The sequence below is a fragment of the Trichechus manatus genome, unplaced genomic scaffold (genome assembly GCF_000243295.1).
Source record: "Trichechus manatus latirostris isolate Lorelei unplaced genomic scaffold, TriManLat1.0 scaffold00176, whole genome shotgun sequence".
NCBI lineage: Eukaryota > Metazoa > Chordata > Mammalia > Sirenia > Trichechidae > Trichechus > Trichechus manatus.
The window spans coordinates 3,224,326-3,239,817 of record NW_004444112.1 but is presented as its reverse complement, the minus strand read 5'-3'; the positions used below and the strand labels follow the sequence as shown (position 1 = coordinate 3,239,817).

Genomic DNA, 15,492 nt, shown 5'->3' with positions numbered 1-15,492 from the left:
TTTCCTTAGCATGGTCTGGGATACTACTCAAAGAAATTACTTGCATTTCTGGGCAGAAGCAAGAAAAGAAATTCCATTACATATTTGGATTTATTTATTTTCTAATTGAGTTATAGTTATTCATGAACTATGAGAACTAAGAAGCGAGAATTGCTATATAATATAAATTTATTTTCTGTTATAAGCTTCTGGATTTCTTTCTTTAGAGTGCTCTTCTGCCGGGTTCTCTGAGGGTAAGTCATGTTAAAGTTCTCAGTCATTTCTCATCCCTATAATTGTGTTCTCCACACTGTCTAGCATGTCCTGCATCTCTTTAATTTGCTTTCACAAATGTTCCGTTTTTGCATGGTGTGTGGCACTCTGTATTTTCCTTTCCTTTGTTAACTTTTGCTTTTCACTCAACCTCTTCTTTTCAATAATTTTCCTCCTTTTTGATTTAATAACTGAAATGTAGAACATAATGTTATGGAGATACTAAGAAACAAGAAATAGAAATGGAGATAGAAAGGGTGAGGGGAAAATATGGGGAAAATAAAGGCACAAACTGGAATTTGACAGGTGTTAATGAATGTTATTTGTCAACAAGGATGGTGAAACTTCAATTTTAAAATTATCTTCGCACCTTCTGTACTCAGACTTGGATGTCATAGTTATTTTGGCATCCTCAGTTTCCTCATAAGGAAAATGGACATAAGCATAAAAATGTAGAAAAATGATAATCAATGCAATGAAAAGACATTCTATCGGGTACAATAAGGGCCATCTGCCTCAGTAAGCAAAAATAATCTCTTCTACCCTTGGCCTCTCCTCCTCTTTCTACCTATGCCTTAAGTTGCCAGAGAGGAAATCCCTGCAGGAGAAACTTAATATGATGGAATCAGACACGGAACTTTATATGTGCTTTTGTTCTAGAATTTTCTAAACAGGTATCTAAGAATATCGCAGCTCTTCTACCAAATCAGGTTTATATTAGCGTATGCATTGCCCTCTGCTCACAAGAAAATGCAGAATACATCCATGAAGGGCATCTCTCAGATACACGGTCTTTCACCTGGAGGTAGTAACTTCTGAGAATGTGTGGGCCTGGATCCTGTTTCCACATCAGATTGAGGCAGTAGGTGTAGGTGGAAGATATGCCTATCTGTCTTCTAAATGCAGACACCAAAAATAAACTCGTTACTGTCAAGTCAATTCCGACCCATGGCGACCCCATGTGTTACAGAGTAGAACTGCTCCATAGGGTTTCTTGGCTGCAATCTTTATGGAAGCAGATTACCAGGCCTTTTTTCTATGGCACCACTGGTTGTGTTCAAACCACCAACCTTTAGGTTAGTAGCGAGTGGAGTGCCAAATATTTGAGCCACCCAGGGACCCTTAACACGGGAACAATGCCACATTAATAAATATGTTTAAGGGAAATGTTTTGTCCAGAAAAAAGTTTGTTTCCTGAATTCTGTTTCAGGTTCTTGGAATTGCCTTGAAGAAGGCACCAAGCAACCTCATAGCTGTTTGTCCTTCTGTATAATTGGATTAAAATGATTTCCTTTCTGTAGTAGTGGCCGTAAATACTAATCTTTCTTACCCTGAACTCCATTAATTCCCACTTAGTTTTGCCTTTGAAAAGCAAACCGTCATTGCCAGCTTAGCTTTCATGTGACTTTGGATATGACAAGTTAAACTGGTATATCCTCTACCTGAATGAATGAACTTTTCTAGTTCCTTCTCATTCTCCGGAAGCAAGTAAGTGGACTCATCCTGGCCCTCGTCCTCGGAGCCCTCTTCTTCATCTTCTAATGATGGTATCCTGACATTTTTATAAAGCAACACAAGTTGTTGTCTTTCCTCTGCCTGGACCAGTCGGCTGGAGAGTAGTATAGATGAATTTAGGTACACAATTTTCATAGTAAATCATCACGTCTTAATCATGTGACCTTTTGATTGGAAAGGAGTCACTTGTACAAGGTGGTAGGTGGGGGCAGAAATAGACTTTTAAACCAAAGTAATCATAGTTCTCAAATGTCTGTGTGGACAGGCAGGAGAGGAGCAGCTCTAATAATTCCCAAGAGTAGATCAGAGCCAGGACTAGAGTGAAGCACTTGTCTCAAGCACAAGATTTAAGAGGTTTCAAAAAAAAAAAAAAGCTAGATAAATAATATATATTTTTTAATATCTTACTATGTTTCCAGTGAAGATTCATGTAGCAGTTTAGGTTCCCATTAAGCAATTTCTACACAAGTTGTTCAGTGACATTGATTACATTCTTTACAATATATGAACGTTCTCGTTATTTCCATTCTGGTTGTTATGTTTCCTTTAATCTAGTTTCCCCACCCCCTTACATTCTCATCTTTGTTTTAAAGTAATTGTTGACCATTTGATAGATAAATAATATTTTAATGCAATAGTGTAAAGAATTAAAATCAATGCCAAGAAATTCATGATGAACAAAATATCAACATTTTAAATAAAGATAGGATCAGTATTATTGATTTCTCCTTTTGCTCAGGTTCCATTGTGGTTTGACCAGTACGGTTATTGATCCTGTATTTAAAATATTGACATTTTCTTTATTGTGGATTTTTATGGGTATTCATCTAGATTTTTTAAAATATTATTTTTCTTGGGGGCAGTGAGTTTATGTTAACGTGGTAGAGTAATTTGGAAGCGGATAGTGAGAATGGTTGTACAACTTCAAGAATATAATCAATATCATTGAATTATACATGTAGAAATTGTTGAATTGATGTGTTTTATTGTTTATATGCTTACCACAATAAAAAATAGAGTTAAAAAATAAATAAAATATTATCTATCTTGATTACTAAGTTTTTTGGCACCCCCTTAAATTTTGCACCTGAGGCAAATGCCTTTGTCACCTCATCCTAGATCCAACCCTGGAATGGATCATGAACAGCTCTTTGACGTGGAAATGGATAAGAGAGTGTTTTGCTTTTTCCTGACATACTTACCTTCCTAATTCTGTTTGAATTATGTAATAAAAGTAATCTTAGGGTTAGCTTATTTGTGTTCCAAGGAGTAGTATGAGGAAAGGGTGTGGTAGGAGCACTCAAGAGAGTGGGCAGCAGAATAATTGCCCTGGTCGTCAACATTGTTAAAGATAGTCAAGAAATCAGGTCAGGGCCAGGATTTCATTGAGGAGAGTGAGGGACTGGCCTCAGGTGCAAATTTTAAGGGGGGGGGTGCCAAAAAACTCAGTAACGAACATAAATATTTTAAAGCAATATTTTTAAAAATGGAAACAAATGTAAAAAATCTATGATTAACCAAACATCAAGTTTCTAAATAAAGACAGGATCCAACAATGCCAGGATGAACCATTGGAGCCTGAGTCAAAAGGAAAAACTGTGAGTCCCTATATGCATGCTTTTATGTATTTTTAAATGTTATGCTTTTCTAAAACATTATAGTTGGGTTTTTTTTTAATTGAGAAGTGGTGCATTAGAACTAATTTAAGTTTAAATATTTTATTTATACCAGAAACATGAATTATTATAATTTTGCTTCCCTAGTTTAAATGAAAGCATTTTCAAAATCTGCTTCTGAAAAAATTAACCATTGGAAAATATGTTAACACATGTGCTTTGGAGCACGTGTTTTTCCTTTTCCTCAGGCTGTCGTATAGCTTGGCAAGGCACTGAACTGGGTAACTCAAATGTGAGAACTGTAAGAGTTGATGTTTTCAGCAACTTATGTGAGCACTGAAAGCCCAGAAGTATACATTTTAGTGAGTTATCTTAGAAAACTTTATATTTATTAAGATCTTTGTCTGGACTAATAAAATAAACAAAAATTGCCTTTACGTTTACATAAACGGAGTCCATGTAGATCACCACGTTAGATAACCCAGGACCAAACATACAATTGACATTCTCTCATTAGCAAAATTTCTTTCATTTTGCTTTTAATTTCATTTTGCCTTCATTTGCCAGTCTGACTCATGGTGGTCCCATGCATTACAGAGAACTGCGCTCCATAGGGTTTTCATAGCGCAGGAAGAAGATCGCCAGGTCTTATCTTCTGAGGCACCTTTACTACCCTACCTACCCGTTGCTGTTAAGTGAATTCTGTAGGACAGAGTAGAACTGTCTCATTGGGTTTCAAAGGAGCGGCTGGTGGACTTGAACCGCTGACCTATCAGTTGGCAGCTGAGCTCTTAACCATTGCGCCACCAGAGCCCTGAGGCGCCTCTGGGTGGGTTCAAACCAAGGCTTTGAACCGGTTCATTCCGGTTCCAACCCCTACTGAAAATTTGCATTTCTAGCAAGTTCCCAGATGACGGTAATACAGCTGGTTAGGGACCAATTTTGAGAACCACTAGTAGAGCAGTGGTTCTCAAAAGTTATTATACATAAGAATCACCTGCGGATCTTGTTAAACTGTAGCTTCTGATTCAGTATATCTAGGGTGGAAATGCAGATTTTCATCAGGGGTTCAAATCACCAACCTTTTGGTTGTTAGTCAAATGATTAACCATTTGCACTACCCAGTAACTCCTCATTTGCTTTTATTTGACCTATTTCAAGGTTGTCCTAAAATGGCTACCTTAAAACATGTGCCTTACATGATTTGTTCATACTTAATTCTAGTAGAACAAATAATTGTGTACTTCCTCAAGCTGTTCATGATGGACTATAACGGAATCCTGGAATTGAATGCTAGAACAGGAATCACATTGTGTTGGTTCTGGTCAGAGTTGCATGATGCCACAATGTGGCTCACTTTGGTCTAATACTAATTTCAAAATGATAATATCACTTGAAAGAACTTGAGCTTGACCACAAGCTTTATTTGTGCGAACAGTGTGAAGTGTCTTCCCCGAAAGCTAGTATTCCACAGACTGCATTGACAGTAAGTCAATTGCAAGTTTCTAGGGAGCCCTAGTGGAGAAGTGGTTAAGAGCTTGGCCGCTAACTAAAAAGCTGGCAGTTCAAATCCACCAGCTGTTCCTTGGAAACCCTGTGGGGCTGTTCTACTCTATCCTATAGGGTCTCTATGAGTTGGAATCGACTCAACGGCAACGGGTTTGGTTTTTTGGTTTCAGTGATAACTAGAAATTGTCTAGTGAGAACTAAGGTGCGCCTGACTCAAGTCATGGTCTTTTCAATTGCCTTATATGCATTCAAAAGCTAGACAATGAATAAAGAATACCAAAGGATTGATACCTTTGAATTATGGTGTTGGTCAAGAATATTGAATATACAATGGATTGCCAGAAGAACAAACAAATCTATCTTGGAAGAAGTACAGCCAGAATGCTTCTTAGAGGCAAGGATGGTGAGACTTTGTCTCAAGTACTTTGGACATATTATCAGGATGGATCGGTCCCTGGAGAAGGACATCATGTTTGGTAAAGTAGAGGGTCAGTGAAAAAGAGGAAGACCTTCAATGAGATGGATTGACACAGTGGCTGCAACAATGGGCTAAAACAGCAATGATTGTGAGGATGGGGCGGGACCAGGCAGTGTCTCGTTCTGTTGTATGTAAGGTCTCTATGAGTTGGAACCAACTCAACAGCACCCAACAACAGTGGAAAAGAGAGTAGTTGTTCTTTTCTGCTTTGCACTGTTAAGATTTCATATAGAGTATTGAATTCATTTTAAAACACCACATTTTTGAAGGGACACTGGGAGGATTCTAGTATCTCAAACACTGACTTTCAAACATTTTTGACCATGACCCATGGTAAGAAATAGCTTTACATCACAATCACACACAGGCGTGAGTGTGTGTGTGTGTGTGTGAAAAGTCTAAAAATCAGTACTTTACTATATTCAGTGCTTTCTGATACTTTCTATTCTCCTAAATTGTATTGTTCTTTTTCATAGATATCAAGACCTAACTCATGAAATGTATAATGACTACAATAATTTAATGATTATAATAATTATCCTCATTATTATCATTATCATCCTTTGACACTAAATAATAGCCTGGTTAATTTGTTATATCTTCCATAAGGATAGTAGATATTACCTAGCACATACTTACTGTATTACACAGAAGACAGCGATCCCACCTAGCAGAGCGATGCTGATGGCTATGCACGCAGCTACAATGACTCGAACAAGAGCAGGTCTATGTGGAATTAGGGCTAATTATGGAAGGAAAAGAAGTTCTCATAAGATTTGTGTTTTAGCTGTGTCAATCAGTTAATTTACTTGTTAATCATTATTATTCCCAAGGGGAATGGGAGACAAGAGCAGAAATAATTAAATATATATATATACCAAACTCATTGCCATTGAGTTGATTCCAACTCATTGTGACTCTATAGGACAGAGTAGAATTGTCCCATAGGGTTTGCAAGGAGTGGCTAGTGGATCCAAACTGCCGACCTTTTTGGTTAGCAGCCATAGCTCTTAACTACTGTGCCACCAGGGCTCAAAAAAAGAAAAAATATATATATGTATATATAAAAACCAAACAAACCAAACCCGTTGTCGTCGAGTCAATTCCAACTCATAACTGCCCCATAGGGTTTCCAAGGGGCGGCTGGCGAATTCGAACTGCCGAACTTTTGGTTGGCAGCCGTAGTTCTTAACCACTGTCCCACCAGAGCTCCTATATGTATATATCACACTGGTGTGAGTGTGTGTGTGTGTTTGTGTGTGTGTGTGTGTGAAAAGTCTAAAAAATCAGTATTTAATATATGCAATGCTTTCTGATATTTTCTATTCTTCTAAATTGTATTCTGTTCTTAATTTGTTTTTAATTAAAAAAAAAACTGAGGCTAGATTTTACAGTCTATGTGAACAAATATAACTTGAATTCCCACCTAATCCCTAGCTCTCTTTTCTCATCCATCACCTGTCCTTGGTCAAGGCCTCTAGAGATACTGGATCCCTGAGTCACCATAGTAACACCTGCCCTCTATGTAGCTAAAATGAGAGTGGCCTTCGTTCTATGACTCAGGGTTTACCCTGGTTGCCTCAGGGTGTGTGGTACTGTAGTGATACGATATTGCAGGAGTTCCATGAACCGGTGTCCCAAAACCAAAAAAAAAAAAAAAAAAACCAGTTGCCGTTGAGTTGATTCTGATTCCTGGCAACCTTATGTGCTCCAGAGGATTTCCACGGCTGTGACCTTTTTGGAAGCAGAACCCCAGGCCTTTCTTCCGAGGAGCCTGTAGGTGAGTTTGAACCACCAACCTTTTGGTTAGTAGCTGAGCGCTTAACGGTTTGCACCGCCCAAGGATTCCTAACCTGTATCCCAGCTGTCGGATCTTAGGTCTACAGAATGTGCTATAAAGCCATGGTTGTTCATTGTCTGCTCGGGTTTATTGTCCTCCATCATATGATCTGAAATTTAAGAAAAAATAACCAGAGTTATTGTTTGTACAAATTGAAAAAAAGAGCAACAGGTAAAGTACCTACATTACTCAGTCACTTTTAAAATCTGACGAATTGAGGTGATTACCTCCTGACCTACCATCCCTTGCTGTCTGCCCCTTCATTGGTACTGGATAAGGGGTTCAGTCGACTTAATTGAAAATGCCCTGAGGTTCACCCCTCAGAAGAAAGTCAGCCAGGCTGATGAAAAGAACCTGGACTATGAAAAAGGAAGGAGCTTAAAATGCTTAATTGTAGACTTTAAATGAGGAGGGGGATAACAATTTGTTATGATACATTTGATCACTTTCAACATGATAGCTGAAAACTGGAATTATGGGGTGGTTTCAATATGCATTTTTCTTATTATGAGTGAGGTAACCACCTATCTATATGATCAAGAGCTAAGGGTTACAGGACAAAATTGGAGTCTGACAAAATTGGAGTCTTCCAAACTAGTCTGTAGGACTAATAGTTTACATGAACTATGGCCTCATCTACCCTGAGACCAGAACTAGATGATACCCAGCTACCACTACCAACCACTGTGATCAGGGCCACAATAGATGGATCCTGATAGAATGGGAGAAAAATGTAGACCAGAACATCAAATTCTTAAAAAATCCAGACCTTCTGGAATGGTTGAGACTGGAGGACTCCCTGAGACTACTATCCGGAGATACTCTTTAAACTTTGAACTGAAACTAGCCCCTGAGGTCATCTTTTAGCTAAATAACAGATTGGCACACAAAATAAAGAATATCACTCGTGAGTTCTGTGCTTCTTTAAAAAAAATCATCCATATGAGACCAAACGGTCAACAATTACTTTAAAACCAAGATAAGAAGGTAAGGGGGCAGGGAAACTAGATTACTGGAAATGGAACAACCAGAACAGAAATAATGAGAATGTTCACACATTGTGAAGAATGTAACAATGTCACTGAACAATTTGTGTAGAAATTGTTGAATGGGAACCTAAACTACTGTGTAAACAAATGTCCTAGTCATCTAGTGCTGCCATAACAGAAATACCACAAGTGGATGGCTTTAACGAAGAGTTTATTCTCTCACAGTCTAGTAGGCTAGAAGTCCAAATTCAGCCTTCCAGCTCCAGGGGAAGGTTTTCTGTCTCTGCTGGCTCTGGAGGCAGGTCCTTGTCATCACTCTTCCCTTGGTCTGGGAGCATCTCAGCACAAGAACCTCAGGTCCAAAGGATGCACTCTGCTCCTGGCACAGCTTTCTTGGTGGTATGAGGGCCCCCTGTCTCTCTGCTCATTTCTCTCTTTTATATCTCAAAAGAGATTGGCTTAAGCCATTATCTAATCTTGTAGATCTCAATATAACTCCACTAATCCATCTTATTACATCATAGTGATAGGATTTACAACACATAGGGAAATCACATCAGATGACAAAATTGTAGACAATCATACAATACTGGGAATCGTGACCTAGTCAAGTTGACAGATATTTTGGGGGGACACAATTCAATCCATGACACAAACCTTCACCAAAAACACAATAAAATATTTTTTTAAGAAAATCGGAGTCTTCCAGACAGCTGATTAGACAAATGATTCTCCCATCTCCATGTGGAAACCTACACTTGGGACCCAAAGCTCGGGGTGGCAGAGGTCTCAATGAACCTCCAGTGCAAGCTCATAAAACAAGTTAGTGTCAGTTAAGGACTACAATCCAGGCCTTCTAACACCCTGGCCAGGACTTAAGCTCTGCTTTGGTAGTGGTGGGTGAATGGGCAAGTGAAGTGTTCACAGCTGAGCTTTAGGAAGATGAGCAATGTGTTTGGCATGGATGAGGATGGGTGAAGAGTTGAGGCTGACTCATAGCAGATGCTTAGCAAATGCACAAAGGAGAAGGAAGTTTCCTTTGGGTGGGAGGAGGAGCCAGATAAAGTGGTCTTCTGGATCAGAAGACTCCTAATCAAGTGGTCTTGAGGGCATTCCAGGAGAAAAAGCCAAAAGAGAGGAGAAGCTGCTAGAAAGACTGCCCACAGGGCTGCTGTGTATAGCAGTGAATTTTATGTACTGCACAAAGGGATCTCAAATTTAGCCTGTGCTTTGCTGGCTAAAATGTGAGCCCACGGAGCTGTGCTGTTTTCTAATCTGCCCCAAGTGGCGTCATTACTAATTCAACTGTCCAGAGGGGTTGCCTTTTTCTAATTTGCAGAAAGTGCTGAATAGGGTAGTGGAGGATCCCTGGTGGCACAGTGGTTAAGGCCTGGGCTGCTAACCAAAAGGTCAGACATCCAAATCCACCAGCTGCTCCGTGGGAGAAGACACCTGGTGATCTGTTCCTGTAAAGATTTTAGCCTAGGAAACCCTATAGGGCAGTTCCACTCTGTCCTATAGGGTCACTGTGCGTCAGAATTGACCCTTCAGCAATGAATACCAGGTATATTGTGCAGGTAGCATTTCCCTTGTATGGAATTGAGATTGTTTACAAATGCCACATATCTTCCCAAAGGGTTCCTGTGTTTTGTGATAGAGTTCCCTCTAGCATGCAAATTAAAAAGCAAAACTTAGAAGCCACATGGCTATAAAGAAAGCTTTATGCTTGCAAAGTTTCTGTGTCTGGACTCGTATTCTCTACCGCTGAAACATGTGCTTCAAATGACAGTGAATGACAGTGAAAGTCATACAGTCGCATTCAGATGATCTGGATCGGGTCAAGGTTTTTGCCTGTGCTAACAAAAGTGAAATGACAGAAAAGCAACAGCAATCCCTAAAGAGGAAGTGCAGCTTTACAGAGAGGGAAGAGTATAGTGTTTCATTTCCAAGCAAATGCTAATCTAATTCTTACAACTGATGAACCATGCTGCTAACAAATGCCCAAGCAAAGACACATTCACACAGCAGATAAAAGAACCACAGAGTAGAATTCTCATTTCACTGAATGTAAATAATACTCATTTACCTGTGTGTCTTGAAGACTTTAATTGAGTCGGATGTACTTGAGTTCCATGCAATGAGAAGACATTGGGATGGATGATGCCATTTCTAGATGTTTGTGACAGTTTATTGCCTTGAAAAGAAAACTTGTAGCAGTGAAATGTACTTTCTCCTTAGGACCAGGTTTTTACTTCCCCTGAACCAACTAAAACCAGTGGATGAAGGTATACCCTTTAAGCCTGACACCTTCCAGCTAGTTTGAACTCACCTGCATAAGGCAAGCATAAATGAAGTGGGCATTCCATTAAAAACAGAAACAAAAAAGTGAAAGAATTCTGAACTTTGTTCATTATCATCATGTGGATGAAAGGAAATTTTGAGCTGTAGTCCAGGCATCTGCCTTATATTTATCTGAGGAACTAGGAGGCTCTGCTCCCTACAGAATCTTTGAGTTCTGAATTGGAGCTACCAGTGTGAGGTCAGCTCACATTGTCATGATGGAATTCCTTAATGGAATCAAGCCAGCCAATGGGGAGACTAGCAGAATGAGGGTGTGTGTCTAGAGTAAAGCTAGGCTTATATGAATGAGACCAGGTCCCTGCTGTCAGTGAGTGTACAGATTAGTGAGAAGGCAGAGAGAATTTGATTATAATTCCATGTGACACATCAAGAGAAGCAAATGGAAAAGGCAGCAGAGTGTATGAGGGGTGTACTCGGTAGCCAAAATGACTAGATTCTAATTCTGACCTTTCACTTCTTAAGTGTGAGCTTGATCAAGTTATGCAACCTCTCAGAGCTTCAGTTTCCTCATTTGTAAAATGGTAGGAAGAAATAGTCTCTGCCTCACAGGGTTACAGTGATGGTTAAATAATGCAACCAATGTAAAGCTCAAAAAAAAGTGTTGGCACTGAATAAATGTTAGTTCTTGTTATTATAAGGGATAATATCAATATCTGCAGTAAAGCAACTCAATATACCTCCAAACTCTGGGGCACTGTTCAGAAAATAGAATGTTGAGAATATTGTAGTCCAGTGGATTCTTAACTTGGCTGTGAATCTGTGTTCATTTTCTATTACTGTGTAGCAAATTATCACAACTTTAGCCACTTAAAACACGCTCATTTATAGCCTCACATTTTCTGTAGCTCAGAAGCCTGTGTGCAGCATAGTTTGGTTCTCTGCCCACAATCTCACAAGGCTGGAATCAAGGCTGAGGCTGTGGTTACATATGAGCTGCATCCTCTTCCAGGTCATTCCAGTTGTTTGAAGAATTCTGCTTCTAGCAGATACAGGACTGAGTTACCTATTTTTGGCTCTTGGCCAGGGATTACTCTCAGCAACTAGAGGCTGCCTTCAGGTTCTAGCTATGAGGCCTTCTGCTTAGGCAGTTCACAGCATGGTTGATTCCTTATTCAAGACCAGCAGAATTCCTCTCAAGCTTTGAATCTCTCTCTCTCTCTTTTTCCCAGGAAGGGCCCAGTCCTTGCTAAGGACTCACCTGATTAGGTCAGTCCCACCCAAGGTGATCTCCTTTTTGATTAACTCAGAGTCAACTGATTTAGAACCTTAATTACATCACTTTGTCATATTATGAAACATAATCACAGGAGTGAAATACATCATATTCACAAGTCTCTCACACTTGAAGGAAGTGGATTATACAGGATGTGTACACTGGAGGCCAGAAATCTTAGAAGCCATCGTGGAATTCTGCCTAGCACAGCATCTACAGCCCTTAGGGAACTTTCACAAAATACAAATTCACAGGCCTCAACCTAAAATACCTACTGATTCAGTATCTCTGGAGTAAATCTTAGATATCCGAGTTTTAAAATAATTTTCCCAGATGACTCTGATGTCTCAGCAGCTTTGGAAATTGATATGGTCTGTTCCCCTTGTGTGATAAGGAAGTTCTTATAATAATCTTTTGAATGACCTATTTACTTCTTCCATTTCATCCTTGAAAGTGCTTCCCTTATTCCTGAGGAAGGCTCCCCTTTGTGGTTGTTTCCATGTACTAAGATAGATTATGCAATTACTTTCCTCTACTCTGTCCAGCTGGGCCACAACTCCCCGCTCCAGCTCACCCCTCTCCAGAACCTAGAACCAGTCTGGCCCCCAAAAAGGGAACTGGAAGGGCCTGTGTACCTATACTCAGTACTCCCAGCCTTGCTACAATCCTACTCTGACCATGTTGTTGCTAGTTGCTGAGAAGTTGATTCCAGCTCATGGCAACCCTGTATATGCAGACTAGAACTGCTCCATTGAGCTTTCAAGGCAGTGACCTTTTTGAAGCAGATCACCAGGCCTTACTTTTGAGGCACCTCTGGGTGGATTTGAACCACCAATCATTCAGTTAGTAGTCCAACACTTAACCAACTGTGCTACCAGGGACTCCACTCTGACCATAAACCCTAGTTATTTTAATTGAGCTCACACCTTACTCCTCGTGCCAGAAACAGACTCTCTCATCTTTGTTCACTACCCTCAGGGGGAGGGTTTTGTCTCTTTCCCAAAAGTTTCTTTAACTGGAGCCCTACCTCTGAACTGAAGTATGTGTGGCAGATGTTGTCATCTACTCAGCCCTTCATAGACTTGCTTTCTTCCAAATGCCTGATCTCTCAGCTCTTTAAGTCACTGAAGTCTGGCCTCCACTTCCATCATGCCACTCACTGCCCTGACTTCTTTGAGCATCCCTGTCCCTAATGTAATATTTAGGGATAATATTAATACCCATACCTCATTCAGGTGTTGTAAGATTAAGCAAGAATATTATCTTTTTAAATGTTTTTGTTGTTGTTAGTTGCCATTGAGTCAATTCCAACTCATAGCAAGGACTCCCTGGATGGCACAGTTAAATACTGAAAGGTTAAGTTAAGCTGTCTTGGACAGAAAAACTTGAATGCTGTTTCAAGTTAAAACAGAAAGGTTTATTAAGGGTTTAAAACAATCACAATTGGGGAACTATATAGCCAATTGAAAATAGAACCAGGTAATCTTGGAGCGGTTTCGTTATACAAGTATTCTTATGGGGTAAAAGGAGGAACCAAACCATAGGGAAGGCAACTACAGGAAAATCAATGAATATTGTAACAATCACACTCTGATTGGTTACTGATTATTAATAGTACAGTTAGTGACTGCAGGTAGTTTCACAGGATGCTTAGATCATGGTCCCAAGATGCTTACATATATTTTGTCTGTCTTGCAAAAATATCTTTTTGGCAACAGCATTCAGACAGCACTCTTCCTGAGATGTGTATTTTAAGGATGCAGATGGTCACTTGGTTAAGACCCCTCAGGACATATGGTTTCACGTCTTGGTTTTGACCACCAAGGAAAAACACGTTTTTCTAAAAAACATAGCTGTTAGTCTAGAAATCCAGATTAAAATTAGATAGCATGGTCAGCATTTTATGCCTCCATTTCATTGACTGCACTGAAAGTTTTCTTTTCCTGAGACAGCTGAAAGGTTAGGGGTTTGAATCACCCAGAGGCATGTGGGAAGACAGGCCTGGTGATCTGCTTCCGAAAGGTCACAGCTTTGAAAACTATGGAGCAGTTCCATTCTAACATACATGGGGTTGCCATGAGTTTTTTTTAAATAACATTGTTTAAGTATCTGAGAAGTTGTTGATGTTATTCAATGAGCCATGCTCAAGTCCATCTGCTTCTCTTGTCAGGCCCATTCCGAAGCCTATGCAGGCAGGAGCAAAGAAAATTGTGAAAGACTTTAAAATCAGTGGGTGACTTAGTAGCTCGGCTATGCAGTTTACCTCAGTCTTTGTTCTTCTTTCACTCCTTAGAGATAAAAATTAATGTGCAGAACTTTGACAGTAAAGTAACTAATGCCTGTCCATAGAAATGCAGATTGTGGCTGGTGGCATGCATTTGATTATTGCCCTACCTATACTGGACTGGTTTTGCATTCATTTCATCATTCTTCATTTGAGTTGTATTTTCTCTTCTGAATCAGTTGTAATATCTTGCTGATTCCATTTCTATGTTGTTTACACAAGTCCACACTACAAGAACACATTATTATGCCTCTGGTCAGTTTTTTTTGTTTTATTTTTGTGATAAATATATATATCAATAAAAATATACTGTTTCAAACAGTCTTAAATGTACAATTCTGTGACATTAATCACATTTCACCGTGCTGTGCAACCATCACCACTGTCCATTTCCAAAAATATTTTTATCACCCCAGACAGAATCCCAGCACTCCTTAAGCAATAACTCCCCAACCCTCCCTCCCCTCATCCCTTGGTAACCACTGATAAACTTTTGTCTCTGTGCGTTTCCTGTTCTCAATATTTTACAGGAAAATCAATGAATATTGTAATAATCACACTCTGGTTACTGATTATTAATAGTACAGTTAGTGACTACAGATAGTTTCACAGGATGCTTGGATCATGGTCACAAGATGCTTAGATATATTTTCTTTGTCTATCTCGCAAAAATATCTTGTTGGCAACAGCACGCAGACAGCATACATACAGTATTTGTCCTTTTGAGTCTGACTTATTTCATTTAGCATAACATTTTCAAGGTTCATCCATATCATAGCATGTATTGGAACTACATTTCTTTTATGGCTGGATAATGTTCCATTATATGTATAGGCCACATTTTGTTTATCCATTCCTCTGTTGATGGACATTTAAGTTGTTTCCACCTTTCGGCTATTGTGAAAAGTGCCGCAGTGAACATTGGTGTACAAGTATCTGAGTCTCTGCTATGAAAATAGGCAAAGAATACCCAAATAAGAACAAACAAAGGCTATTTATTTATTCCAAATTTGCTGTAGCCAGGGAGTCAGGCAGCTTCACTTGCATTTGGCAGAGACTCCCTGGCAGACAGAATGGAAAGCTTTATAGTGGAAAAAAAGGAAGTCTTCAGGTGTGCCCCGAGTAAAAGCTGTTGGCATGGGGGAGCTGCAGGTGGGCTAACTAGAAGAGACGCATTTTATAGAATTCGTTATGGGGCATATTTGGCTTTCTCTGGTTGGCCCTAGGTTGGAATCAGAGACAAAAATTAAGGAAGCTTTCAATTGTTAGTCAAGTCCTGGCCATCTCGGGTCCATTGCTACAGGAATTGTTGTTTGACTTCTTGGACTGGTAGCTGCAGATAGTGGTTTGACTTCCTGGAATGGATGCTGTAGATAGATATTAGCAAATGATGAAATTAATAATTGATTCTCCACAGAGCTCAGAAGACTTAAAG

The 15,492-nt window shown here is 39.5% G+C and overlaps 1 protein-coding gene across 1 annotated transcript; it reads right to left on the bottom strand.

Moving 5' to 3' along the window:
• Positions 1-324: 324 nt before the first annotated feature.
• CUNH19orf18 (chromosome unknown C19orf18 homolog) lies at positions 325-10,610 on the bottom strand. Its single transcript, XM_023741202.1, has 5 exons — positions 10,529-10,610; positions 7,224-7,319; positions 6,010-6,112; positions 1,695-1,861; positions 325-443 (listed from the first exon to the last, which is right to left on the bottom strand). The coding sequence occupies exons 1-5, from the start codon at positions 10,608-10,610 to the stop codon at positions 325-327; spliced, it is 567 nt and encodes a 188-aa protein (XP_023596970.1).
• Positions 10,611-15,492: the final 4,882 nt, after the last annotated feature.